The sequence below is a fragment of the Theropithecus gelada genome, chromosome 15, assembly GCF_003255815.1.
Source record: "Theropithecus gelada isolate Dixy chromosome 15, Tgel_1.0, whole genome shotgun sequence".
Lineage (NCBI taxonomy): Eukaryota > Metazoa > Chordata > Mammalia > Primates > Cercopithecidae > Theropithecus > Theropithecus gelada.
The window spans coordinates 35,435,027-35,460,391 of record NC_037683.1 but is presented as its reverse complement, the minus strand read 5'-3'; the positions used below and the strand labels follow the sequence as shown (position 1 = coordinate 35,460,391).

Genomic DNA, 25,365 nt, shown 5'->3' with positions numbered 1-25,365 from the left:
AAGTTATGTAAGAAGAATGAAAGGAGACTGGATAGTCTTGAGTCACAGGAAGAAGACTGGACTAAGATTGATTGAGAAACCACTGTAGAAGATGGAGAGTGAATGGGTGCAGCATTTCTGGAGAACAGTTTTAGCAATATTAAGATTTTTAAATGCACATACTCCTTAATTTCCTTTATAAGTATTTCTCTTACATATGTACTCACAAAAAAAGCCAATGTTAATTGCAGCATTACCATAGCTAATAGTAGCAACCTAGTTATTAATTGAAGACCTACAAATTTGGATGACCTTGGAGGTAAATTCCTTTTCCTTTTTTGATAGCAAGGTACAGAACTGGTTCAAAAGGCCTAAGTTGCCTCAGCAAAGGAATGTGATAACAATTTTTAAGGCTCCCTTTTCTAACTTGCTGCACCAGCAAACTACCATTATTAAGTAGTGATCTAGCTATTACATATTCTGCACATTCCCCTCCCCAATAAATGTTATAAATATATAGACCATTATAACAATTGGCTTAATTAGAGCCTTTTCCTTGGTATACCAGTTCAATTGTGCCTGGCTGGGAGTTCTGTGGCATAAGAGCTCAGGATATTATGTGCACTCTACTTTTCTGTCCAAGCTTTTCCTTATACACTTACACTGCATGGTATTTGTATTTATTTATTTATTTATTTTTGCACAAGGTCAGCACAACAGCAGATGGTTAGATTGTGATATTTCCATGTGATCCTACACAGCTGTTAAAGGATATGCTGTTAATGGAAGTGCGTTCATGATATGATTAAACAGAAAAAAGTCATCCAGCAATATATAGAGTACGATATATTATAGAGTACAATATATAGATTTGTATATATAGAGTACAATACATAGAGTACGATATGCATACACGCACCGGTGTGTGCATGCACTTATACTTGGGTAAGAGGGGACCCTGACCTGATACCCACACACTCTTGCTGTGCTTCTCTTCGTGGGATGAAAAATTAGGGAGCCAAGGGATTATGCCTACTTGGAATGCATGTTTCTTTACCCACTTCTATACTACGTTATTTAAACAGTCTTTCATTGTCTGAGATAACACGTGGAGTTCTTGTCCTACCTCTAAGACGATTATGGAGCACGGACAGAGGTGAGGTTAGAGCGAAAGGGTGAAAGAAGACAGCTCTCTGCCAGCAGAGAGGGGATCCCGAATGGTCATACCTACCATGAGCCTGGGGTGCAGGGTTTTTATGGACGAAGGGGAAGGAATGTGCTTATTCCGCGGGCTGTCTTGGAGAATGCGTGACGGCTTGGCCCGGGGCCAGTCAGGAGGTGAAATGATGATTCATAGATGCTGCTTAGCTTGGCCCAGGACCTATCAGAAGCTGAAGTGAAAGTTTGGCCGAGGACCAATTGGGCTAAGGTGGACATCGCAGCTGGACTAATAGTCCTAACAAAGGAAAGTAGAGCGCCCACCGGAACCTATCAGAGCCCACTGTGCCCGTGCCTACAAAAGGAGAAGAAACTTTTCCTGGGAACCTGCTGACTATACAAAGGACAAAGGCATTTCTATGCCAGGCCTTGTTCCCTTATCTGAGTGAGCTGGAGGTTTGTGTAAGTTTTTATCCAAATGGGCCGTAGGTTTTTCCATCTGTGCAGTCGTGGGCATGTCTCCAGGCACAACATCCCGTGCTAGTTCCCTTATTGGTGCCTGCAGCTTTTTTCCCAGGCTGCTTTTTATGTTATCCGGGATGAGGCACTGACCCATGGGCCAGGGGCTCTCCAGGACCCTTCTCTTGTTACCTACCTAAGGCAAGCTAACTAACAGGATCCCCACACTCTCGCTGTGTCTCTGTCTGGGATGAAAAATTGAAGAGCCAAGGGATGCCTACTTGGAATCCATGTTCCTTTACCCACAGAATTCTATACTATGTTATCAGCCAGGACCCCAGAATTCCTTGCCTCATCAGCCTGAAGCTTGCCCCCAGGATATGTGCAGCCCTTTTGTCCAAGTCCATCCTGACAAAAGACTACTACAGATGTATATACCCCGATGGCTGGCAGTTTGTGGGAAGTACAGATGAAGCTTGGATGTGCAGACTGAGTTGTCCACATGCATGCCTGATAGGCCCCTCTGGCAGGCTTAAGCTAGAAGTAAAAAGAGACCCAGGGGATCAGGGAAGGGCAGGCCAACCCTAATGTCACTTTCTAGTACACGTCTGAAGAATCTGTGAATTGCATATTTGAACGTAGATTTCTGTTTCTTGAGAAGAAATACGTGTTAAAGTAGAAGAGTATAACATTTTATTTGTTGGTTAACGCTCAGCTATTTAGACACTGAAAATGTGTCAGGGTTGGCTTTCATTTGTATTCTTGGCCCAGACCCTACAAATGTTAGGAGTGGGCCAGGATCCTTGCTTGTGTGCACAGCTGAGAGGTTTATAGAACATGAATATTTACTTGTAAGAGAGAGTGTTTTTATGCATCCTTGTACCCCCCATCTTTCAACTGTATTTGCTAACCAGGTTAAAGCATACTGACTGACGTTTGCCATGAGCTGAGGGCTCACATCTGACCTTTCAGTATGCTTGATAAGTAACACTGCTACCCATTGAGTTGTATATTTACAATATTTACAACTATATATATATATATTTACAATATATACAACAATATTTACAATATTTACAACTCAGTTATGTTTGTTCCGAAACCTGCTTATGCAGGTGGTAGTCACTGTTGTAGTCATATAAGTATGTAAACCAATTATATAAATATATAAACCAATATAAATATGAAATGAGTATGAAAAGATACTTATAAGTAGGGGAACCATTAGAGATGAAGAGTTTAAAAAGTTGCCAAATTAGTTGTGGCCAAAATAATTGTGAGTGATAGGGGAAGATCTGTTTTTAAAAAATTCCAGGACTTCAAATTCATATTCCTTCACTTGTATCTTTAAGTTCCTGGTCCATTTTACAGAAACAGAAACTAGAAATGATGGATGATGCATTATTTCTATGGTGTTCTAAGAAAAACAAGTGAGATACTCTAATCAGTTGGTCCATACTTAAAATGAACTTAGTTCAAATCAGAAGATTGGCCATTGTATTCCTCTACTGAAACTGCCTTTTAAAAAATGTTTATTCAGAACTAGATTTGTTATACACTTGAAAAATATTTACTTCTAAGAACCTGATAATTTTTCCCTTTTCCTGTTACTTTTAATTATAATTTCCAAATATACAGAAAAGTAGAAAGCCAGTGCTTTGTGCTCATCACCTAATCAATTGTGAACATTTTGCCATGTTTGTGCCATCTATTTTGTTTTAAAATGTCACCTGTAAGTATGCTATATGCATCAATGATGGTTTTTTAAAAAAGAGCCACATTCTGTTAACATTCTTAGCAAAATTAACAGTAATTCTGTACTATTATCTAATGGATCAGTCCATACTAAAATTTCAGTTGTCTCAAAAATAGCTTTTTACAGTTAACTTGTTCAAATCAGGATCCAGACAGGGTCCACACATTGTACTTCTTTATATCTCTTAAATCTTTGATTTTGTAGTAGTTCCCTCTGCTTTTAAATGCCATTGATTAAAAAACTGAGAAATTTGTCTTGTAGAATGTCTCATTTTCTGAATTTAGCTAGTTGCTTCTCTATATCCTGTGTTAGATCGAGAGTCTGAGTAAATGCAGGTTCAATTTTTAGGCAAGAATCCTTCACAGGTGTGGCTGTGTACTTTCTGTCACATCAGGAAGTACATAATCTATGCTTTTCCCAAACTCAGTGAGATGAAGATGAGTGGGTTCAGGTGGTGCCAGTCTATTATTAAAGTTCCCCATCAACCTTTCACCTTAATTTTATCTATTGATGTTGCCCTTTCTATTATTTTATTAGGAGTTGCAAAATCGTGATTGTTTTATCATTCTCCATTTATTAGCTGGAATTCTTACAAGTATTTTGGTTACACTGCAATTCAGTTCGTACAAGAAGGGCAGGATAAATGCTTGATGTTTTCCCTTTATCAAGTTTTAGAATATTTAATCTTCAACCTGGCAACTTTCAATCACGACTGAATTTTATTTTTTAAGGAATCATTATAAACTCAGGAATTTTTATATTTGATGTGTTTCAATCCATAGCAGGTATGTGATGCTCATTTTTTCCCATGTCCCATCACATTAGCACCTGTGTTAATGATGCCATTAAGCTTTGATAACTTCCTTCGTCTTGGTGTAACCTTCCACTTTTTTTTTATTAACCTACTGACTACCTACCAGTTCTGAGTGCGTTGGATAAGAGGACTTCTACAGTAAGCTTGTATGTACGTAGGAAATTTCTGGAAGGAAAAACAAAAAGTTGGTAAAAGTGATAACCTCTATGAAGTGAGGAAGACTTTTTCATCCTTTTCTTTCTGTATTGATAGAATTAAAAACAAAGCTTAGAAAACACATATATGATAGGGGTATTTTCCATTTTGTAGAAATAAATTATAATTACGGTAACTGGTTTAGTGATTTATGGTTTTCAAAAATTTATAACAAGATTAATATCTGAGACTTAACAATCTTTTGGATTACACCGTTAAAGAACCAAGGTGGGAGGATCGCTTGAGGCCAGGAGTTCGAGACCAGCCTTGGCAAGATGGTGAGGACGCTCCCCTCCCCCCCGCCCCGCCTCGCTAGCCCCCAAAGTCTCTACAAAAAAAGAAAAGAAAAAAGTTAAAGAATCAGGTCCAAAATTGTATCCAGCCTTAAACTGGAGGGCAACAGGCCGCTGGATCTTTAATGTCATAACGGCATCTCAACTTCATAAGCAATAGTGAACGCAGCTGCTAGTTCCCACTCTATCCCCTATCTCTACTAATTGTATCCAAACCAACTTCAGGGAGTTATGCTGAATCCCTCTAGCAAAGCACACGCACTAAAAAATCACTCGTTTATCAGAAGTTCACATTTAATGGGCTTGGAAAACAGCTCAGCTGCTGCTGCCTCCAGTTCATCGTCCGCTTTCGAAAGCGTTTGAGAACTTAAACTCTCAGACTGCCTCAGTGCGCTGCTGTAGTTGTTAATTAGGCAAGAGATAAAAGACGGCTTTGGCTAAGTGGCTAGATTATAAAAGCGAGGAACCGCTAGGACTCAGTGAACTTCTGGCTGTGAGGATGCGACAAGAATCATAGTAACGCCAAGGCTGTTGCTGGACCGCAGGAACCACCCAGCAGGAACCAAGCGAGCCTCCGCGGCTCAGCACTTGACGGCCGCTTTTGCAGCGGTTGCTGTGAGTGCCGTAAAGCGGAGCGGCTGCAGGTGCTGTTGAGTGAGGTAAGGTATGGGAGGCTCAGCTCGGTAGCCGGGGATGGTTGAGCGCCTTCAGACAGGTACGGCTGGTGGCCCAGGTGCCCTTACCGGGCATCCTCCAGCATTCTGGGCACCTGCCTACCCCTTGGTGGGGAGGCTGGCCACAGGCTGAGCGCGCTCCAGGCTGGGTACTCCTCAGTCAGTCCACGAGCATCGCGTGGCAGACTTCCACTTGGCCAGTCCTTCCCACGCTTCTGGGCGTGTCATCAGGTAAAATCTTCATCCTGGGACAGGTGAATGTTTGGAGGACGATCGAGACTCTTGTAGTAGCCGGGTTAGGGTAGTGACCCCTGACCTCATCTGCCCGTCTTGGCCTCACACAGTGCTGGGATTACAGGCGTGAGCCACCGCGCCCGGCCTACAATATACAATTTCTCAGTTAACATGAGGTAAGCCACATTTCTCTTGGCTTCAGTTTTCTCAGATGTGGAAAAAAAACAAAAACAAAAACAAAAAACCAACCTAGATGATACATCAGATTCTTTATGCTTTTGAAGATAGCACGTTTCCAGTAAGTAAAAATCACTCTGTGAACAAATATAAAAGTGAATGATAGAGTAGTATATTAGAAATTGGGCAGATGGAAGCTAAGTAGAAAAGGCTGTGTTTGAGCTAGACTCTGAGGATGAATAGGGTTTGAACGATTGGAAACCATCCCTGTTGGGCCATGGACAAAGATATCAAATGCAGGAATAAGCATTTATATTTTAGCGATTCTATTTGTGGACATATGTTTAATGAGGGTAGAGGATTTGGGAAGGCTGGCATTGAATGATGAAAGAACTGTAAGTGGAAAGGAAGTGCAGGGTGTTCTGACAAGGAAGAAAAAAGGAACCGGGGAAATGCCGAAAGAATAATACACAGGACTTGATTTCTTGGGTCTGGGTGATGATATTTTTAACCTGGGTTTCTAAAAAAAGTTTTAAGTGCTGTTGGCAAAAATGGGAATGCTGTTAAATTCCAGCATGCAATGGTGTACTGGGAATAAAGTGATTTAGATCGTAGAGTGCTGATGTTGCCAATAACTAGCCTCTTGGCTGTCCTTTAATTCTTCTAGAGCCTGTTCTCCATAAGGTGATGTTGGGCCAGCTGATCTCTCTTGTCTAAATCCTGTACAACTAGAGACTGTGAGGATGGAGAGCTAGTTACTTTCTTCTGGATGGGGAGAGGAAAATAGCTGACAGAGAATAAAATTGTTAATTTGGGGCCGGACGCGGTGGCTGACGACGCCTATAATCCCAGCGCTTTGGGAGGCTGAGGCGGGTGGATCATCTGAGGCCAGGAGTTCGAGACCAGCCTGGCCAACATGGTGAAACCCTGTCTCTACTAAAAATACAACAAATTAGCCTGGCTTGATGGCAGGCGCCTGTAATCCCAGCTACTTCTGAGGCTGAGGCAGGAGAATTGCTTGAACTCGGGAGGCAGAGGTTGCAGGGAGCCAAGATCAGGCCACTGCACTCCAGCCTGGGCAACAAGAGTGAAACTGTGTCTCAAAAAAGAAAAAAATTTGTTAATTTTGAACATGTTAAATTTGAGGTGAGGTTCAGGAAATAGAATTGAAAATATAGGCAGATAGAGCGCGTAGATTGTAATTTAAATAGTGTTTTCTCTCACAGGTGGTAGTTAAAATCTTGAGCATGGATTTGCTTTCAGGGAGAGATTGTAGAGAGAGTAACTCTAGGCTATTCCCATAGATAGGAGGTTGTAGAAATTATTGAGGAGGCATGTGGATCTCAGAGGTAAGAGCAAGGAAGGAGTTCTTTTTAAAAAAAGTTACATATAGTTGTAGATTCTCAGGGGCCCAGTGTTGTTATTAAACTAATTTAACAGCATTTACAGCAAATAATAAGCACCTACTTCTGGGAATTCTGGCAGAAAATAAATAATGCAAATAGATATAATCTCCACTGCCTAATTGCCTACCCAGAAGTGATATCATTTACATATTTATTTATTCAACAAATACTTATATGTTTCAAGCACTGCTGGTTCTAGGGATATAACGATGAGCAAGGTAGACATTGTTCTTATCCTCCCAGCACATAAAGCCCTTAGCATCCACATCAGTGCTTTTCAGATTTTAATGTACATATTAATCATCTGAGGATTTTATTAAAACATAGATTATGAATCAGTAGGTGGGTGCTGAAAATTCTGTATTTCTAACAAGTTCCAATGTGACACGGATGTTCTTTGGACCATACTTTTAAGTGACAAGAATCTAGATCCTGTTTAGCAAATATGGCTGTTATTAAGCCACTACCACTACCCCTACCCATCATCTGTTTCTCTTAGGATAAAAGCATTTTACTCCTTATGAAAATAATATATGCTCATACAAATATTAGAACAATGTAGAAAAGTATAAAGAACCATGTAAAAATCACTCCTAATTCTTCCTACCCAGAGATAACCATTATTAATATTTTTGGGAACATTCATCCAGATTTTATGTACATACATTCACAATTTAAGTGTTGCACTAAGTACATGATACACTCTAAGCCCTGGGTTTGATTCTGTTTGCTGTGTGGTTTTATTAAGATAAATACCCAAGTGTCCAGAACCAAGCAATTAAGTACCTGCATTCTTGAGGGAGTCACTTAAAAATAACTTGGGGGCCAGGTGCAATGGCTCACGCCTGTAATCCCAGCACTTTGGGAGGCCGAGGCAGGTGGATTACGAGGTCAAGAGATCGAGACCATCCTGGCTAACATGGTGAAACCGTGTCTCTACTAAAAATACAAAAATTAGCATGGTGGCAGGCACCTGTAGTCCCAGCTACTCAGGAGGCTGAGGCAGGAGAATCACTTGAACTTGGGAGGCTGAGGTTACCAGGAGCCAAGATTGCGCCACTGTACTCCAGCCTGGCAACAGAGCGAGACTCCATCTCAAAAACAACAAAACAAACCAAAAAAATACCTTGGGAGCCAGACAGTGTCTCATGCCTATAATCATTCCAGGTGCCCAAGAGGCTAAGGTGGGAGGATTGCTTCTGCTTAGCAGTTTGAGGCAGCAGTGAGCTATGATTATGACACTGCACTCCAGCCTGGGTGACAGAGCAAGACCCCATTTCTTAAAAAAATTCTTCTTACTCCAAAAATGGGGAGACATTAACATAATTACATGTGGGCTCTAGTAAATGAATATTTGTCATTTTATTTAGGTTGAGAGAAGAATTTTTAAAGTTTTTAAAAAACAGTAGTTTTTTTCTTATTACAAAATCAATTGATGTTCATGTAAGATAAATAAGGAAAAAATAAAAGCACCTACACTCCTCCCAACCCAAAGACAATCCTTGCTGTCTTCACCTCCCTTCTTGCTAACCTGTCTTATCTAGATCTTTCATTTCAGCTACTCTCTTTCCAAAACCCTCTTACACCATAGTCATTCAGAAAGGAGTCACTATGTATTTAGGATTTTTCTGGAGCATCTACTGGAGAGACTAAATTTCGTTAGCTTTTTATCTTCAAGTGTCAGCATGTTTAGGTAGAGGTTATATTGCAAAGGATTAAGTGCATGAATGGTAAGCAGGTAAAGAAATTTCTTAACCTTTTGCAGTCTAATGTTTACTTCCAAGCTGCTGACAGTTGTGATAAGTTAGCAATGAAAGGAAAAGAGATGGACAATAAGAAAGACTAACAGTATTTAGGGAAGATTTGATAGTAGCTGTTGCTACTGGGATATTTTTGGCTTTTGAGAACAGCTGAAAAACATTGATTTTTTTGTTTTGGTCTTACCTCTGAATACATTTTCAGAGGCATTTTCTCTTTATGCCTGCCAATCTGCTACCTCATCTCTCTTACTATGACTTTTCCTAATTACACTACTCTCTTCCCTCTGTAGTTCAGCCTCCCGTTTTGTTTTGTTTTGTTCAGGGCATATTTGAATGTCAGTTCTGTTGTAATCAATTGCCTGTAATCAGTTGCCTTCCTGTCTACTGCACAAACGAAACCAGTTCACTGAGCCCATGGTATTACAGTAAAGAAAGAGCTTAATTAACAATGATGCTGGCCGTGCAAAGAAGTTATTACTCAAATCAGTCTCCCCAAAGACTTGGTGGTTAGTTTTTCAAGGATAGTTTTTAGTTTGGTGGGCAGGGGACTAGGGAATGAGGGCTGCTGGTTGGCTGGGGATGCGATCATGAGGGTATGAAAAATGGTCCTTGTGTACTGAGTCCACCTCTGAGTAGGGAGCCACATGACTGGTTGGGTCGTGAGTCACTAGTTCACCTCTAGGTAGGGTCAGTGGGTCCAGAATGCAAAGGTCTGAAAAATATCTCAAAAGACCAATCTTAGGTTTTAGCCAGGGAAATTATAAATCCTGTGTCCTCTGGAAAAAAGACTGGTTGTCATTTAACTACATTTTACCAGAATTCAGGTCCCTCTCATAATCCTAATCTTATAGTCTTTCATTAGTTTTACAAAGGCAGTTTAGTTTTGGAAAAGGTTACTATCATCCTTGCTTTAGGTTAAACTGTAAACTAAATTCGTCTCAAAGTTAGCTTGGCCTGTACCCAGAAATGACCAAGGACAGATTGGAGGTTAGAAACAAGATGGAATCAACTATGTCAGATTTCTCTTAGCTGTCATAATTTTGCGAAGGCAGTTTCACTCTCTGATTCATATCTTCCATGCCTCTGTCTTACTCCCCGATATCCCCAAATATGTCGGGGAGCCCACAGCATAAGGATATGGCTAGGCTAGCACATACCATCTTATGAACCTAAGTTAGGTGTCAGGGCAGGTTTTTGATTCCACTTCCCCCCACTCCTGCCTTCTGGATCATCTGTCTTGATATATCATTCATTCATTCAGACATTCATTCAAACAGACCCCTACCTAGGTGATTCTCAAAAGAGGGGTCTGGGGCTGGAGGAGGTGTCAGGGTAAAGCAGTTACCAAAAGTCTTTCATAGTAATACCTTCAAAGTACAGATGCAAATGTAAAAGGAAAGTTGAAGAATATGTAGTGCTGCTCTTCACTGTAGAAAGAGCCTGAGAATTATCGTGAACTCCTCATCCTGTACCTTTTTTCATCACAGTTGTGTATGGGTTTTATCTACTACTAGTTTTTTCCAAGCCTTTTCACATCTTGATACATAGTAAATTTGACCAAAAAAAAGATGAAAGTTAAAAGAATGTGTTCTTGGCTGGAGGTGACCTACTCTTGGGGTCTAGCTGCCCCAAAGACTGAGAGGATTGTTAACTCTGACACCTGTAACCCATTCGTGGTTTAATGGTAAGCAGATCTACCCATTTCTTTCTTCTTCATTGCCAGATCTCAGTTCATGCATTAGTTATGCCCTGCTTCCACATCATCTAAGAATAATTCTGTGTCATAATATACCATACTTACATATTAACCTTCTCATATTTGCATTAGAACTTTAAAATAGTTGGGCTACTTAAACTTCATAACACCTCTCATTACATCTTTTTTTTTTTCCTGAAAACATTTGCCATTTCTCTCCCAACCCCCACTTCATTTTAATTTACTATCTCTGCAGTACTTTTTGTTTTCTTTTCCATTAGAGATGATATTCTGTCTTCTTTAGGAAACTTTACGTAAGTGTAAGTAAGGAAATGAATGCTATCCTCCCTAGTGTTTTTATTATGATAGCTAAAATGTAACACATAAAAAGAAGTACATATAGAAATAATATTTTTGTTTCAGTTTATACCATATCTCTCCATAGGTTATTTATAATATTTTTAGGCATTTATTTTTTGAAGGTTGGAACCAGGCATGAGAGTTTAAGGGCCTTTAAACTCTTTTAAAAATCTTTTTTTAATATTTCAAATTCTGTTTTATTGTAAAAGTTCTTGCAGAACAGAAAACTTGTATTTAAATAGGTTTCTGTTCTCTTGAGCATTGTGCAGTGTATTTTTAGTATACTTAGCATACTTACTATTACTTGATGTTAATTCAGCCAGTTTTAGGCTGGGTGAGGGAGACGATTCATATACACTAATAGCTATAATGCAAACTAGAAACTAGTAAAAGCCTCAGGGTTAGTTGCCTCTCCTTGTGCTTCCATCGTAACCCATGCTTATTCTTTCATTGCAACTACACTGTATTGTTATTGCCTCTATATTTATCTCTGAGAGAGTCCATCATAAACTAGAACAGTGGTTCTTAATTGATGTGGGGTTGGTAAGGAATGGGGCTTGTGCATTTTAGAAAAAATCTTCTCATATTCTTTTTCAGGTATATCACTCTCTCCACCACTATCACTACTGCCCTTCTTCTTTTGAAAACTCCTGTACTCACCTGTAAGCTCTTCGAAGTTAGAGAACTGTATCTTATTTGTCATTTTATCTCTAGGGCTTAGCATTGTTTTTTTGGCATCTGTGCCCATTAAGGTAGACAGTAACGATTTATTTCTTGCAGGAAGGTAAAAGTAGATTAGAGGTGGAGGGAGCACTTCTAACCTGGAAGAGTATTGAAGACTTCATTGAAGAAGTGTCATTTGAGAGGATCTATGGAAAGAAAGGTAAACTAGTTTTATGGAAGTAAATGAGAGCATTGCAGACAAGATGTAATGGGCAAAAACACAGAGGCAGGAAAGTGTAGGATGTATTCCAGGAATACTCATGCAAAAACCATGGACTATGTGAAGTATGAGAAAGCTTATAGTAAGTTTGTCTGTATTCAGTCAGATTGTGAATACCCCTTAATACCATTATATGCAATTTGAACTATTTGTAGGTGGTAGGGAACTATTGAAAATTTCTGATTGTGGTGTTACTTGATTTATCTGTCAGCAACTTGATACATCTGTCAGTGTATAGGTAAGATTGTGGATAAAGAGAAAGTGGAGTCAGGGACATCAGTTAAAATTAGGACATTAGGTACAATTAGAGTTTAGAATGACAGTGAAGAAGGAAAGAGTTGATGCAAGAAGTATTTTAAAGGTAAAATTTACATACTATGGTTTCTCTTTTTTAAGTATCACATTATTTTTAAGTGGTTCCTGAATATTCCTAATGAAGAGGTAGTGCTAGTAAAAAGGAACATTTTGATAGGCGAATCTTTCTCTTTTGCAACTGAATTGCCTTGGCATTTATAGAAAATAAATAATGAAGTAAAGTTAATTGGATGTCATCTTGATAATAAAAATATAGTTAAGTTTTTGATGGTATATTTTAGAGGTTTATTTTATGGAAGAATTAGTTGTAAACTAGAGAAGAAAGAACAAGCTACTAATTTAGATTTTATGCCTGTAGTAGCTTATATAGGCCTATTATGTGTTCTTTCCCATTTATTAATTTGGGCTTAGAAGAAGCTGAGTGATGGCCTACTCTGAATGCCACTTTAGATTTCACTAGGAATCAGCATACAATACATTAATGCACTATTTAATACAAGTACAAGAACTTGAGTTGAAATCTTGAAAATGAAGGGTAGTCTCCTTGTTAATCTTGTGAGCTGCCCTTATCAGAGTATAGGTTGAGCATCCCAAATCTGAAAATTCAAAATCTGAAGTGCTCCAAAATCTGCAACTTTTGTGTGCTGATATGATGCTGAAAGGAATGTTCATTTCAGATTTTTGGATTTGGGATGATAAACTGGTAGTGTAATCCAAATATTCTGGAATCCTAAAAAGTCCAAAATACTTTTGGTCCCAAGTATTTTGGATAAGGAATACTAAACCTCTATTTGATAATTGTATTTCCATGGGTTTTAACTGAGTATAAAAACTAATACCATCATCAATGTTGATTGATACTGTTTTCACAGTTTTGGGAGATAGAAAATAATTATGATTTATTAGGTTATCTTTGCTTAATATACATTATCTATTGATCAGGTGCATTGTTCACATCACTATTGGTGTTATTTCTCTTAAGTAGTTTGTTGACTTTATATATATTTTATAGTATTTGCTTTATATAGGCATCAGCTCTGGAAGCTCATTTGGATTGTTTTAAAACCCCAAACCAAGACTTGATTTTAAGATGGTAAAGACATTTGTCTTCTCTCTGAAATTACCATGAAGCAACAAGGAAAATGAGAGAAAGAGATGTAATTACATCTTTGCTGAGACTGGAAGACCTGTAACTCCAAATTGAAATATTTGAGAAATGGCAGCCACATGTAAGCAGGAAGAGCTTAAAAGAGAATGCTGGTAGAAAGAGATCTCAGATAGAGCTGGCAGAGCAAAGAGTCATCTTCTGTTTACAGTGGGATGGGGAGTCATAGAAAGGCAATGGGAATTTCCTCGGATTGTTTGGCAACATGAACTAGCAAGGAAGGAAGAGTGAATGAGGAAGCGCACAGATACCCTGTCTTTGCAGTAAGCACTGTCTTGCTGAGGCAAAGTAGAAGAGAGATAGTGAGTGGCTCTTTGCTGCCTGTCTCTGACATCTGGAAGAAGTAATGTTTAAATGCTTTTCCCACGTGTTCTCATACACATTCTCTGCCTTTCTCACATATACACATGTAGAAAATACTCTGTCAGAAAGAGTTTTCTTGTATACCAGAGACCACCCTCTAGTCTAGAATATACCCTTACTTCTTTCTTCCATAGTTAAGGAGTAAATTATATTCCCATTTAGAAAAGTAGGTGAGGAGGCCGAGGCTGGTGGATTGCTTGAGGTCAGGAGTTCCAGACCAGCCTGACCAACATAGCAAAACTCCTTCTGTACTAAAAATACAAAAATTAGCTGGGAGTGCTGGCAGGCACCTGTAATCCCAGTTACTCGGGAGGCTGAGACAGGAGAATTGCTTGAACCCGGGAGGCGAAGGTTGCAGTGAACTGAGATCGTGCCGTTGCACTCCATCCAGCCTGAGTGACAGAGAGAGACTCCATCTCAAAAAAAAGGCTTAATTGTAGTTCTGAAATTAGAGAATTCAATGTTATAACAGAAAAAATATTTAAGAAAACCTTCTGCAAAGTAAAGAAATCTTTAGGTCAGTCTCAGTAGTAGCTCGCACCTGTAATTCCAGCACTTTGGGAGGCTGAGGCAGGAGGTTCTCTTAAGGATGAGAGTTTTAAGGACAGCTCAGGCAAAGCAAGACCCCGTCTTTACAAATAAATTTTTAAAAAGTTAGCTGGGCATGGTGGCACATACTTTTACTCCTGGCTACTCAGGAGACTGAGATAGGAAGATCACGTAAGCCTGGGAGTTTCTGGTTACAATGAGCTATGATTGCACCATTATACTTCAGCCTGGATGACAAAGTGAGACCCTGTCTCAAAAAAAAATCTTTATTCTACAGATTGAAAGGAAACAAGTTGAATGAGGAAAAACTAATATACAGTCATTAACATCCTTGTATAACCTAGTTTTTAAAAAATTGGATTTCAAAGGTAAGGAATGCATTCTTTGCTCATCCCAATAAAAAGATTAAATTACTTACGGGGGATTGGTTTGGGAAATCAGATACTGTCAAGGGAATATTTAGCACTACAGGACAATGGTACAAAGTGTGTAAGTCATTGGGGAAAGACAGTGTAACCTCGCAGCCAGATTGACAACTATTTTTGAACAAGGCAAAAGCTCAAGGTAAGTGGTACCTCTAAGTTCTTTTTGATAAACTGCAAGAAGATGAATATCAGTCATCCAACAGATGAACAGAGATGATATAGCAAATGGATTGGCAGGGGACATTGTAGGAATAAGACCAAAATAACTATGAGATTTATAGTTATGGAATACAATAGAACTGTAACAAGTAGAAATAACTAATAGAAGTTGAGATTGAAAGGGGAGAGAAGACAGAATGTAGTATAAATTTCTTCTTATTTTATAGCTGGAGAACAAAAGACTTATAAACCTTAGATATCAAACGTAATAGAGGTGTCAGTATATTTGAAGGATTGAAGGAATAAATGTAAGCACTTGAAAAACTAAATGTATTTAACCAAAATCAAACTGGTGACAAGGTAGGAAGAAGTAGTACTGTATTAAATTTCTTATCCTAAAGGAATAATCAGAGATGAGACCTAAGATGAAAGAACAAAATGTTTATTGTGGCATTGTTTGCAGTTGAAAAACTGAAAACATACATGGAGTGTTAATAAAAACTGACCACATCCGCATCTGAGATCACACACAAACTCGAAAAGCAACAAAGAGCTGTCTTACAGGCTGTGTTCCTTGATGAAAAATGTTCTCAGTTTCTCCTTTGGAAGTGGTTCTCAGCATTGTCAGCAGCATCAGCATCATTTGGGAACTTGTCAGAAATGCAAATTCTGAGTTCTCATACCAGTTTTTCTTAATCAGAAACTGGAGGAAAAAAGCACCTCTCAAACTTTGTTGCTCAGTTTTTATAAATATCCTATTTATGTTTTCAGTTATTTGCTGTTATAAAAAAAAGCAATGATAAACATTTTTGTTTTTTCATCATTGATCTCATATTTGGTTATTTCTTTAGCATAGAAAATGACCAGATCAAAGAATGCCTGTGGAAATTTAGTTTGTTCTTGGTTCTATTTTTGGTTATTACAGGTAAAAAATTAAAGAGATTTTTGTCTCTTTAAAAATGTCTTTTTTGTTCACAGAAAACAAAATTATCTTCCTTTCCAAATCCAAAAAGATGAAAACGACTGAGATACTTTCAGAAGACAACCAAGTGAGCACCACAGACTAATGAGTAGAATCAATAAGAACGTGGTTTTGGCCCTTTTAACGCTGACAAGTTCTGCATTTCTGCTGTTTCAGTTGTACTACTACAAGCACTATTTATCAACAAAGGTAATTTTATTCCTCTTTTCTTATCATTCCTCCTTTCTTATCATTGTATATTTTCTGATCACACTTCTCTTTGCAATGCATAATATTAATCATGGTTATTCAGATTCTTGCATCTTTGTGAGGTGCAGCAAACAATTAAAAATTCAGTTAAATATACTTTAGCACACTAAAGACAGAGTTGCTAAGTTTCAATGATGTTTAATCTATTAAAATTATTATTTTGTTAAACAGATTATCCTTCATTTAAATGAACTCAATGATAAATAATTTTGATAAAATGTCAAAATTAGTTTATTTTAGTACAGCATATATTTTAATTTAGTACCTACTGGAGAAGTATAATGGTATGACTTACCTTTATCTGTATGTATAGGAATAAAGTAGAGACAATGATGTGGAAATCAATAGCTTCTGAAGATTCCGTAGAATATACCAGATAAGGAATTCCGAAATTGTGACGGTGTTGTTACATTGTGAAAAGTTGCCAGACACTGTCTCTGGGGTGTATTATAATAATTGCTACCATTATTGAGAATTGTACTAGACGCTTTCCATGCTCAATGTAATCCTAAAAACAATTGTAGGGAAGAAAAATATATCTATTTTTTATGTTTTTATCCTCATTTGTTAGAACTATTCATCAGAATTAATCACTTTGCGCCCCTCCTCAGCTAGAGGGGAGTATACTTCCCTGCCTTTTTTATATTGGGCTTGAACAGTAGAATGTTGACACATGCAGAAGCTTCAAATAGGCTGTTGTGATTTGACTTAGTTTTTATGCTCCCCTGACCTATAGGAGAAGAGAAAAATGTGTGGAGCAGACCAAAGCATAGCTGCCCCTCTGACTCACAGATTTGTGAGGGAGGAAATAGATGCTTATAAGCCATAAGACGGGGAAGTTTATTATGCAGCATTGTTACATGGGGTTATTAGACCTAATTTTGACAGATGAGAAAACTGAAACTTTCTTTTTTTAAGAGGGAATCTCGCTCTGTCACCCAGGCTGAAGTACAGTGGCATAATCATAGCTCACTGTAACCTTGAACTCTGGGGCTCAAGCAGTACTCCTGCCTCAACCTCCTGAGTAGTTAGGAGGACTACAGGCACATGCCATCACGCCTGACTAATTAAAAAAAATTTTTTTTTTTGTAGAGATGGGGTCTCACTGTGTTGCCCAGGCTGTTCTTGAACTCCTGGCCTCAGGCAGTTCTGTCACCTCAGGCTCCCAGAGTGCTGGGATTACAGGTATGGGCCACTGCAGCTAGCCTGGAGAACCAAAACTGTTAAGAGAGATGTTAAATAATTTATCTACCCAAACCACCCAGTATCTGATGTGTAGAGTTGACCTCTAATGTCCCTAGCTCCATTTTTTCCAGGCTATATAATTTTAAAAATAAGGGACTATACTGAATCTACCTGTGATCTTGGCTGTTTATCCAATGAATGTCTTTCTGTGACATCTTCAACCCTTTCCTGATTATTTTCTTAGGATAAAGCCCTAGACTAGAAATTCTAGATCTAATATGCACATTTTAGATTTTTGTTATGTATTACAAAGTTATCCTTCATAAGGATAAGCAGTATGCCTGATTTCTCGTATGTTTTCATAAATAGGAATAACAATAATAATGGCATCTGTTTCAGTTAGAGATGGCTGGCTAATAGTAGCTTAAACAAATAGAGGAATTATCTGTCCATATCTGTAAGTCTAGAGCCTCTAAAATTCTCTTGGTATTTCCTGTGCTACAGTCAAGGCTAGAAGAAGTAATAGTGTGATCTAGCAGGCTTCTACTTTTGTGACAGTGGCCAGCAGATTCCCAAATATAAGAGAATCTGGGGTAGTAAGGTTTTACTCTTGTTATTTAGCTTTTCCAGCCTCTATAATAGAGACTACAGAAGAGAAGGGGTTTGGGAATTGGTGTCAGGTCAGCTTACCTATAGTGTCTGCCATAGCAGCTAACATTTTTTGATGTGCTTGATTGAGTAGGCCCTATGCAAAGCACTTTACCTACATTTAACTCTTAAAACAACAAGTTGAATAGATCTTGTTCTTCCCATTTTTCCAGCAAAAACACTGAGGTTTGGAGAGATTTACTAATTTTCCCAATATCACATAGTTATTAAGTGTGGGAGATGGAATGTGAACCTGAGGAGTCTACCCCAAAACCTTATTCTTCATTAATTTTTAGTGTTCGTAATATTCAGAAACTGAGAGCTATTCAACTCCATTAGAGGTCATTTCTTTGATTACTAGTGGGGTTAAACATCTTTCCATATGTATATTGGTTCTTTTTAGTTGTATTCTTACTTCTTCTTATTTGTGTCTTTCACATATGTTCCTGATGATGTTGTCTTTTTCTGTAGCTGTTCTTTATAGTTTGAAGGTTATTAAACCTTCATCATATATGTTTCAAATATTATTCCTGACTTGTAATTTGCCTTTTAACTTTATATTCATGATATACTCCCTCAATAAATTAGTACTTAACGTATAAGTAGACAGATGTCAAGATCTTTTTTCCTTAAGGCATCTGTTTTTATGTTATAACTAGCCCAAGATTATGGGAATATTTAACTGTATTTTGTCTATGTAATGTTTAAATTTTTTCACTAAATTGAATTTATTTTAGTAGGAGGTATGAATAAGACATCTAACTTACATTTTCCCCAATGATTAACCAATTGTCCCAATATCCCTTATTGAATTACTCATTGATTAAAAATCCCATCTTAATTATATATTAAATTCTAATAAAGAACTGCTGTCTCGACCCTTTTCCCTTGGTGGCAATGTAACATAGTTGTTGAGAGCATGAACATCAGTTTGAGATTAAACTTCATCTATACTGCTTATTAGCTGTGGGATCTTGAGTTAATTACTTGACTTCTAAATGCCTTTGTTTCCTTATCTACAAAATGGGGGGCAATAACAGGATCACCTCGTAGACTTGTGAAGCCTAAATGAATTGATATACATAAACTATTTGGAACAATGCATGTTATACAGAAAGAAAACAGTAAAAATTGGCTGTTATTATTATTTTTAAAAATTTTATAATGAAAATAGTATTTGTTGTATTGTGTCCATACCATGCAAACTGCCTTAGTAATAATGCCTTATTCATTAAAGAAAATATAATCTTTGAACAGAAGTAGTATGTAACTAAAGTTCAGGTAACCTTTATATACCATTAATTTTGTAAAGTTCGTTATTCACACTAGATTCTTGTTTTTTATGTTTACTTTTGATAATAGGTAGACACTATAACATGTAAGTTCTAAAATATCACAGATTATTTTTATTTCATTGAAATATATGGAGTGGGGGCACTGGCTCACACCTGTAATCCCAGAATTTGGGGACACTGAGGCGTGCAGATTGCTTGAGCCCAAGAGTTTGAAACCAGCCTGGGCACCATGGCGAAACCCCATTTCTACAAAAAATACAGAAATTAGCCCAGCATGGTGGCGTGTGCCTTTAGTCCCAGCTATTCAAGAGGCTGAGGTGAGAGGATCACTTGAGCCTGGGGGGTTGAGGCTTCAGTGAGCTGTCTTTGCGCCACTGCACTCCAGCCTGGGTGACACAGGGATCCCGTGTCTTAAAAAAATTTTTTTTTAATATATGGAAATTATTTTAAACCATTGTAGCCCAGTAATTGTATCCTTTAAAATGGAATTTTTAAATTTACTCATGAATTCAGAAACTGTTATTTAAAAGTCACAATTTGTAGAATATTTTGCCAAGGCAATAGAAACAATGAATGAGGTGGTTTCTTCCTGCCTAATATTTATAATTTAATTTGGGACAGATGCTGATGAGAGTATAGATGCTTCCTGTATGTTTTAGTGTGAAAACAGGATACTATCTGTAAGGAATACAAGCAGTTTCTCTATGCCATTAGGAAAAAAAAAAGCTTTATTTAAAAATAGTAAGGAGACCAGGTGCCTGCCTGTAATCCTAGCACTTTGGGAAGCTGAGGCGAGAGGATCGCTTGAGCCCATGAATTCAAGACCAGCCTGGGCAACATAGTGAGATCTCATCTCTGCTAAAAATAAGAAAATTAGCTGGGTTTGGTGGCACATGCCTGTAGTCCTAGCTACTTGGGAGACTGAGGTGGGAGAATCCCTTTGAGCCCAGGAGTTTGAGTTTACAGTGAGCTTGGGCAAGAGAGGGAGACCCTGTCTCAAAAAATAAACAAATATGTACATACATGAAATAAAAATAGTAAGGATAGTTAGACTAATTAGATGCTAAAGATACCAACTTTTAAATTGTTTTCAATGTCATTTTGGAAAAATTTTAAGCTTTTGGGTTTTTGTTAAACTAAATCTCACTTATACGCAGCATTTTTGAACTCAAACTTTAGTGAAGTATAGATGCATCCCCAGTTTTCTAATGGTTTTCTTCTGACATAGGAAGAGAACCTGAACTATTGTTAACTTTGTTTACTGATTATATCTAAATTGCATTCCTCTGTTGTTCAATGAGCAGTGTTTTGTGGGATATGCTTAGATAAATAAATTCATGTAAAAATTATTTCTAGTTCAATTAAACGTTTGATTTGGTAGCCAAAGAGTACAGAATCATAGTCTTGATCAGTGTGAAATTATAGGTTAGCGTCATCAACATAAAAACCAAGATTCTAAGTCATCCTTGAACTTAAAGGTGATTTTCAGAGACCCTTAAGATTATGTATTAGAGACAGGGATGAAAAATGGATTTTATCTTTGATTCCAACCCAAATTTAGTAGCAGTAAATGCCTGCAGCACTATGGTAAGAAGGACTGCAAAGCTTTCAGGCTTTTCAGGAAAGAATACTCTAGTATTTGCTACCTTGGAGTTTAAAGCTACTTATTTTATTTTAAAGCTATTTTATTTGCAAAAGATATTTTTACATTCTTTCTTAAGAAGGGCCAATGGCTGGACACGGTGGCTCATGCCTGTAATCCCAGCACTTTTGGAGGCCGAGGCGGGTGGATCACCTGAGATCAGGAGTTTGAGACCAGCCTGGCTAACATGGCAAAACCCTGTCTCTACCAAAAATACAAAAATTAGATGGGTGTGGTGACGTATGCCTGCCTGTAATCCCAGCTATTCAGGAAGCTGAGGCAGGAGAATCACTTGAACCCTGGAGGAGGAGGTTGCAGTGAGCTGAAATCACGCCACTGCACTCCAGCCTGGGTGACAGAGTGAGACTCCGTCTCAAAACAAAAAAAAAGTGGGGGAGTACTAACAAAATAATATAATCTTCGGGCCCTCTAAAACTGGACCCTCCAATGTCCTTAACCTTGTCCCTTCAAGCTGAGGTAAGTACAAGGTTTACAGGAAAGAGAGACTACTGAATAACATACTTGGGAAGGCGATTACTGAATATTTCCTGGATGAAATAATAATTTGAGTTGGTCTTGTAGGATGAGGAGTTCCTCAAGTGAAAAAGATGGAAAGGTCATTACAAATAGAAGACACAACCTGTTCAAAGAGAATGAGTATTTTGATGTCTAGAGTAGAAGCATACTAAGTAGAAAACAAAGGAAGTACAAAAGCCCTGAGGCAGGAATATGTCTATCAGTTTTGAGAACAGCATAGAGATCAATGTGGCTGTAGACAAATGAGTGATGGGGAGAATAGTAGGTAAGGTTAGAGTTTCCTATTACTTAGGGTCTTGTAAGCCATTATAAGGACTTTGACTTTTATCCTGAGTGAGACTGGGAAACATAGGAAGGTTTTGAGCTATGCGACGTGATCTGACTATTGTTTTAAAACAAGTAGTCTGGCCACTCTGATGAGAATAGATTGGGTGTGTCCCCACCCAAATCTCATCTTTAATTGTAGCTCCCGTAATTCCCATGTGCTGGCGGGGGGACCTGGTGGGAGATAATTGAATCATGGAGGTGGTTTCCCCCATACTGTTCTTGTGGTAACAAATAAGTCTCATGAGAGCTGATGATTTTATAAGGGGAGATGTGATGATTTCCCCTTTTGCATGATTCTGATTCTCTCTTGTCTGCTGCCATGTAAGACGTAGCTTTCACCTTCTGCCATGATTGTGAGGCCTCCCCAGCCACTTGAAACTGTGAGTTCATTAAACTTCTTTTATCAATTGCCGAGTCTCAGGTATGTCTTTATCAGCAGTGTGAAAACAGATTAATACACAGAGAGACCAGTTAGAAGGCTATTCTAGTAATTTACATAAGAGATGCTAATGATTTGGACAAGAGAGTTGATGGTAGAGTTGGTGAGAAATGGAAAGTTAGAGTTTTCAGGATTTGTTGATGGGTTAGATGTAGGGTATTAGAGTGACAGAAATGAATCAGGGATAACTCTAGTATTTTTGTCCTAAGTAATTGGAATGGCAAAATTGCTGTTTACTGAGATGGGTAAGACTGGAAAGAGCAAGTTTGAGGAATGGTGAAAATCAGGAGTTTTTTTGTACATGTTAAGTTTAAGGTGCTGTATTCATCTGTTCTTGCATTGCTATAAAGAAATACCTGAGGCAGGGTAATTTATAAAGAAAAGAGGTTTAATTGGCTTATCGTTCTGCAGGTTGTACAGGAAGCATGATGCTAGCATCTACTCAACTTCTGGGGAGGCCTCAGGAAACTTACAATCATGGCAGCACGTGAAGTGGGAGCCTGTGCCTCACATGGCCAGAACAGGAGGAAAAGAGAAAGTAGGGAGATGCTACACACTTTTAAACAGCCAGATCTTAGGGGAACTTACTCACTGCCTATCACAAGAATAGCACCAAGAGGATGGTGCTAAACCATTCATGAGAAACTGTCCCCACAATCCAATTACCTCCCACTAGGCCCCATTTCCAACACTGGGGATTAAAATTTGACGTGAGATTTGGTGGGGACACAGATCTAAACCATATTGTTCTGCCCCTGGCCCCTCAAATCTCATGATCCTCTCACATTGCAAAATATAATCATGCCTTCCCAACAGTCCTTCAAAGTCTTAACTTATTCCAGCATTAACTCAGAAGTTCAAAGTCTCATCTGAAACGACACAAGTCCCTTCCACCTATGAACCTGTAAAATCAAAAACAAGTTAGTTACCCCCAAGACTCAATGGGGGTACAGTCATTGGGCAAATACTCCTGTTCCTAAAGGGAGAAATTGGCCAAAAGAAAGGGGCTACAGGCCCCATGCAAGTCCAAAACCCAGCAGGTTACTCATTAAGTCTTAAAACCCCAAAATAATCTCTTTGACTCCATGTCTCATGTCCAGGGTACACGGGGGTGGGCTCCCAAGGCCTTGGGCAGCTCTACAACTTGTGCCCTCTGAAGCAGCAGCCTGATCTGTACCTATGCTGCTTTGAGCCAAGGCTAGAGCTAGAGCACCTGGAATGCAGAGAGCAGTGTCCTGAGGCTACTTAGGGTGGCAGGCGCTGGGCCTGGCCCACCAAACTATTCTTCCCTCCTAGGTCTCCAGGCCTGTGATGGGAGGGGCTACCTCAAAGGTCTTTGAAATTCCTTCAAGGCCTTTTCCCCATTGTCTTGGCTAATGCAAATTTCTGCAGCCTGCTTAAATTCCTCCCCTGAAAATGGACTTTTCTTTTCTGTCACATGACCAGGCTACAAATTTTCCAAACATGTATGCCCTGCTTCCCTATTAAATATAAGTTCCAATTTTATGTCATATAATCATAGGTTGTTAGAAGCTCCTCAATAAACATTATACTTTATCACTTTGCCAAAGTCTACAAACACTAATTTTATATTTGGAGATACGTTGAGATTGCAGATATAGCCATAGACCTTAACAGACAAACCCTAATTCCAAAGAGTTTGCCATTCATTGATGGAAATTAATTGATTCAGAGATGTTGACCATGTCTACCTTATTATTTAATAACTTAATTAACTTACTACAAATCTATCAATGTTTTCCATCTTGGATTTTCATATCATAAAAATGTAGAATTCTTAGCTCATGACTATGTGAAAAATAGATATTGGATAATGCTTTTTAATGATTATAAGCTAATTGTATTTTGAATCTCATGCCTAACCAAAATGTAATGTTATATGCTGGGCTTTGAATTTACTAAAAAGTTCTTTTGTTATCTTCCTAGAATGGAGCTGGTTTGTCAAAATCCAAAGGAAGCCGAATTGGATTTGATAGCACACAGTGGGTATGTAGAATAAACAAGAAATTTCTCAATTATAATGTTCGTTTAGTTCATTCATTTACTCCGTAAGTATTTGTTGAATGGTGGTAGTAATAATAGCTACCTTGTGTGGTGGGTGACCAGTTGGTAGTGGCAGGTAAGGAACAGGCCCTTTACCGAGTGCTTTATCCAATGTCTTATTTAGTCCTTATAGAAACTTTAAGAAGTGAGTAAATATTGTTACTCTCAATTCACTTAGAGAGATTAAGGTTAGTTGACTAATAATTTGGTAAGACCAGATTCTGTCTGCCTCTAAAACCCTCATTCACTGAGCTATGGTGTTTCTCTAAATGAATGAATATATGAATCAAATATTCAGATGAATATTTGAATAAGGGACAAGTAATGATCAGGAATAAAAATCTTTTCAACATAGTTCCTTTATAAGATGAGAGGAAACCAGCAATATACACAATATATCCTTGTTTTGTTTTACAAATTTCAGAACCTACGCATTGATAAAATATATTTTCCTATGTTTTAAAACTAAATTTAGAAAGAAAAACATTGCTGGGTTACTAATAAAACACAACATTTATTGTTAGTATACATTATGGGAATGACCAGATATTTCATGATACACTTCAATCTTTGGCTTCTCTATAACCAGAGATGTGGAACTCTTTAAATTAGAGTGGATTTTCAGATCGCCAAGCAGTGGTCATTTTAGGTCATTGCTAACACCAAGTAGATTTTGAACTACTGTTTAAAAGTAAAGTTGGGGATATCCTCTTATCAGGCTTCACAGCTCTCTAGTCTATAAGTATCAATGTAAACTTTCAATTTATTAAAAAATAGCAATTGTTTTGCTCTGTGAATTTAGGGTATTCTGAGGATAAAGGTAAGCATGATATACTTGGAATTTATACTACCCAGTCACAGTTATAAAGATTTTAGATTAAATTAAAAAGAAGTATTTTGTATGCTTCTCTGTAACCCTTCTCTACATCCATGCCACCCTTAGAAAACACATACATGTAATACTTGGACCAGATTTATCATCCTGTGGTTGAAGCAATTTGCTGAGATTTAAAATTCAGTATTTAACAGCCAAAGGCAATAGTGGTGATCTATCATACATTTTAACATTATAAGATGTGATGATACTTAGAGAAACATAAATTTTTCAGGTTTGCCA

The 25,365-nt window shown here is 38.1% G+C and overlaps 1 protein-coding gene across 2 annotated transcripts in view; it reads left to right on the top strand.

Annotated features, from left to right (window-relative positions):
• Window positions 1-5,278: 5,278 nt before the first annotated feature.
• FKTN (fukutin) overlaps window positions 5,279-25,365 on the top strand; it is a 70,906-nt gene continuing 50,819 nt past the window's right edge. The window contains exons 1-4 of one of the 2 annotated variants that reach the window (XM_025360771.1): window positions 5,279-5,313; window positions 14,574-14,664; window positions 15,859-16,051; window positions 24,132-24,191. In XM_025360771.1, the coding sequence (XP_025216556.1) occupies window positions 15,947-16,051; window positions 24,132-24,191 (165 nt within the window). In that variant the 5' untranslated portion in view covers window positions 5,279-5,313; window positions 14,574-14,664; window positions 15,859-15,946. Of the gene's footprint in view, window positions 5,314-11,741; window positions 11,845-14,573; window positions 14,665-15,858; window positions 16,052-24,131; window positions 24,192-25,365 lie in introns of both variants that reach the window. The other variant, XM_025360770.1, reaches the window with a different exon arrangement.